Here is a 4804-nt window from a genome sequence, read left to right as displayed (position 1 = left end):
AATCTATATCGATTTTTCGTATCTCCTGAATAATTTCTAAAAAAAATGTACTTGGGATCTTTTCACTTTTAGGTAGCGATATGCATCATCAAACTCTTAACTTAAATTGACGATAACTCCGAACTTCCCTGTAATTATCTGGAAGTAGTCCCAAAATTGTTCTGAAAGAGTCCTGAATTGGTTTTAAAAAATGCGTGAAGTCGAACAAGTCTTGGAGGGATTCCGAAACGTTGCTGAACTACACCCTGAATAGGCCTGAATCTGGCCCTACCTAGTCCCGAAATGGTCCTGAAATAGCCGTGAACTATCCCTAAATGGTCACGAAAGAGTCCTGAACGAGTTCCAAAATTGTCCTGAACTAGTGCGAAAATGGTACAGAACTAAAGGGGTCTGAAATAGATCCGAAATGGTAATGAACAGGTCCCCAAACGGTCCCGAAATTGTCTTGAAATAGTCGTGAACTTGTCCCCAAATGATCTCAAACGAGCCTTGAAACGGCCCGAAATGGTATCTTATTACTCCCAAAATGATCCCAAACTAGGCTCAAACGGCCCTGAAATACTCCTTAAATAGTACCAAAATGATATGAACTTATCCCAAAATCTTCTTAAAATAGTCCTGAACTAGTTTAGAACTCGTTCCGAAAGGGTCCTTAAATACTCGCAAACTAGACCCGAAACGAACCCGAACTGGTGACGGAATAATCCTAAAATAATCCTTAACTAGTTACGAACTGGACCAAAACGATCCCAAATAACCCCAAAATAATCCCGAATTATTCCCGCATTGGTGAGGTAGCCCTGAACTATGTAGTACAGAAAAGCATTCATTGATTTTCTGCTGGGTTTCATATGAAGCAGTTCCAAATTTTCTGCTGGATTAGCACAAATTTTACCCATACTGAGAGTTAAGATGTTTATTACACATTAAAAATGTTACGACGAACATAATGAAAATCCATTTAAATATCTCCTTAACAGGGGTGATGGAGAAAATTGTATCTAGCCAACAAAAACCTTTGGAATAGTATAGTCTGGTCTCAGGGCCTGAAAAATATGGGTTCATGTTATCGAAGTAAATTTAATTCGTATGCAAATATTTCACTGAGCTCACTTATTTCAATATCTCACTCAATTTATTCACTCCCCTGCCTAAAGTACGTCTCCGCGAGCCCAAAATTTCCTAATTTTGGCACCATTCTCAATTTCAGCTTGAAATTGTGATATGTTTCTCAATTTTGTCATAGAAAAAAATGTCAGCTAAAATTGTGTTCGAGTCTCATTTTGGCTGAGATTGAAAACAAAGTAAAATTTTTTCGTAGCAACTTGGAAGTTATATAACTTTGAATGATTTATAAAAAATTATTTATTTTGTAAAATAATTTGATCGAAATTGGTCGTGAAATTGAATTTGTTGCCCAATTTGAAGCTCGTGGAAACGTACTTTTAGCAAAAGTTTTTTAAGTATATTTATTTTTTTCAATACATCAAATGTATCAAATATTCTTAACATTTTACANATTTATTTTGTAAAATAATTTGATCGAAATTGGTCGTGAAATTGAATTTGTTGCCCAATTTGAAGCTCGTGGAAACGTACTTTTAGCAAACGTTTTTTAAGTATATTTATTTTTTTCAATACATCAAATGTATCAAATATTCTTAACATTTTACAAAAAAAAAGTTGTATTCAAATTTCATTATTCACAATAAATCATAGCTGCATTTTGTATAGTTCATTTCATTTTCATATATCAAAAACCGAAAAAAAATTTATCATAATACATTTATACCAAATTTTAAACAAAATTATCCAAATTAAGTCCCTTTTGTAAATTTATTAAAAACCAAATTTAAATTAACTACTTACTAATTTACATACATAACTATATGCTAATACAACAAATTAACNTTTAAATTAACTACTTACTAATTTACATACATAACTATATGCTAATACAAATTAATATCTAAAGACAAACTCTGCAAAAATGTACAAATATAATTTACTAATCTATTTTTTCTTTCATATTTACGCCTTTCTCCCTTAACTTCCAACTACTTACCCACTTCCATGAACACTCCCACCCACGCCAAACTGCCTTTGCAATGCAATGATATTACTGATTTCAAAAATTTCAATACCAAAAACACAAATAACTTCCTTACCACACACACACACACACACACACACACACACCCCCACTTCCAAAATAACAACAACAAAAAAAAANAAATTTCAATAACAAAAACACAAATAACTTCCTTACCACACACACACACAAACCCACTTCCAAAACAACAACAACAAAAAACACACACTCACTCATACACACAAAATGGACTTCTGCGAAAATTTAGGCCAATGAAATTGAAGATGAACCAGAACCATTGAGCATGGCTTGGCCCGATACTGCCCGCAAACGGCTCACCTATATATTGGTGGCGCCACTGCTTATACCCATGTGGCTGACATTGCCCGATACGCGAACACCGCGTGGCAAAAAATTCTACCCAGTCACGTTCATCGGCTCAATACTGTGGATCGCTGCCTTCTCGTATCTGATGGTGTGGTGGGCGAATGTTGCCGGCGATACGGCACGCATACCACCGGAGGTGAGTACCAAAAAAAATCAAAATGTATGTTGTAAGTGTGTTCGTAAGCACATACATATTTGCGCCTTCTCGGCAATTACCGCTGCACAGGCCTATACTTAAATACATATATTTTACATATCACCACTGTGACTTGCAATGTGGGTCAACATTCTTATTATTTGTGTGCACATAAACATTTTTTATCTTTTGATAATGGTACTTTCTGGCATCTCTTTCCTGAGCTCATTATTAACTTTGTTCTTTTTCGTGTGCACATAAATAAGTATACATACATATGTGTAGTATATGTATATAATTCTTTTCTCCTTCTCTTACACTTCCATTTTCTAGGTAATGGGTTTGACCTTCCTCGCTGCCGGCACATCAATACCCGATTTGATAACATCGGTGATTGTGGCGCGCAAAGGATTTGGTGATATGGCGGTTTCCAGTTCAGTGGGTAGCAATATTTTCGACGTCACTGTAGGGTAAGTAACATTTCTTATGTACCTAAATACATACACAATGTACTGATTTTAATAAGTTATGCTTTGTGAACTTAAATATTGCTATTTTTGANTGACCTTCCTCGCTGCCGGCACATCAATACCCGATTTGATAACATCGGTGATTGTGGCGCGCAAAGGATTTGGTGATATGGCGGTTTCCAGTTCAGTGGGTAGCAATATTTTCGACGTCACTGTAGGGTAAGTAACATTTCTTATGTACCTAAATACATACATAATGTACTGATTTTAATAAGTTATGCTTTGTGAACTTAAATATTGCTATTTTTGCTGATCTAATTCTTTGTCAGAAATTAATTAATTTTTGAATGCCTTTATTGGTCGATTGTGTGAGGTATTTCAGCTGCTAATCTCATGAAAATATTTATTTGAGCAGACTGACTTCTTAAAAACAATATGGCTCAGTAACGCTATAAATATCCGCTACACTGTAAATAATGAAAATTAAGAAGAGAAAACAGCGACGCAAGTTACCCAAGTACCGTCCTCCCAAGTACCAACCTCCCCGGTACCGGTGAAGAGTACTTCGTCGGGAGGCGGTTTGAGCACTACGATCGCAGGATCGTTCCAGTTGGTTGTACTCAGTCCTAGGCTACCACTAGTAGGCTTACCAGGCTAGGATACCAGATTTGGTAAGCAGAGATAGCTCCAACGACGCTTAGTCATACTATTCCGCTTAATTTTCCACTCCTTTTTCCTTTCTTTTTTCCTATTTGATTTAGAGCATGCGGCGTGGATGCAAGGTGCGTCGATTTTCTCGCCAGTATAAGTATGGACGGGTATCATACTGGCGATTACGAAAGCTGCTTCGTCCGACAAACAGTATGTTGAGTTGACTCCGCGGAAGTTTGCTGGACACTGTGCCGCATTTGACCTCATTGGGGCCACATACAGTCTTTGGCTTTTAACCACTCTTGATAAGAGTAGACTCCTTTTAAGCATTATTCGCGATAGTCTCGTGATCGTTGAAGTTGCTTCCTCTCTCCCATAGCTCAAGTGGGCGCTGAAAAGAAGACGATTGTCTAGCACCACTCCGAGGTATTTAATTGTGGGTTTCGTCGTGATGATGTGGTAGACAATTTTCAGCGCTATCTCCTCTAATTTCTTGCGACTCGAGATAAGTATTGTTTATGTTTTTTGCTCGACTAGCTTCAGTCCGACTTACGAGGCCAACTTTTCGCATATGGCATCAGGCTGTTTCGCAAACACTACTTCCGCAGTATCTTCTGCAAAGCCTATTATAAATGAATCCTCGGCTAATTCGGTGCTAAGAACTCTATTTTAGATAATATCCCATAGCAAAGGACCGAGTACGGGTTCTTGTAGAACGCCACCTGTTATCTCAGCCAGTTGCAGACCCTCTTTCGTTTCGTACCACAGAATTCGCGAATTGAAATAACTTCGTATTAGTCTTCAACACTCTCTTAGTGCCAAACTGACACATTAAAATGAGCATGAGTCATTGAGTCAAGTCGCGAAATTTCACTGAGTCGTGGATGCCGAGTTTTCCGACAGTGTTACCAAAGATCTCTTCCTTGCCGAGCCTGTCGGGGAAATCGCCAAGCATGTTTTTAATATCGTGACGGGAGCAGCAAGGACGTCAACCAGCTACCTAGAAGATGCATGATCCGGAAGTTATGAGCTGCTTAAACCGGATGCAAAAGAATCTTTTTCGGCAAC

The 4804-nt window shown here is 37.7% G+C and overlaps 1 protein-coding gene across 1 annotated transcript; it reads left to right on the top strand.

Moving 5' to 3' along the window:
• Positions 1-2360: 2360 nt before the first annotated feature.
• LOC108380062 (sodium/potassium/calcium exchanger Nckx30C-like) lies at positions 2361-3085 on the top strand (the record flags this gene model as incomplete). The annotated part of the gene is made up of 2 exons (XM_017636428.1): positions 2361-2615; positions 2949-3085. Coding segments are annotated over 2 exons (392 nt in total), but the record flags the coding sequence as incomplete, so codon positions are not given.
• Between the last annotated feature and the right edge of the window lie 1719 nt (positions 3086-4804).

Source organism: Rhagoletis zephyria, unplaced genomic scaffold (assembly GCF_001687245.7).
Source record: "Rhagoletis zephyria isolate East Lansing unplaced genomic scaffold, Rhagoletis_zephyria_1.1 Rzeph_scaffold_18088, whole genome shotgun sequence".
In the NCBI taxonomy this organism is placed as follows: domain Eukaryota; kingdom Metazoa; phylum Arthropoda; class Insecta; order Diptera; family Tephritidae; genus Rhagoletis; species Rhagoletis zephyria.
Note: the sequence above shows the minus strand (reverse complement) of the source record. Positions and strands in the feature narration are given on the sequence as shown.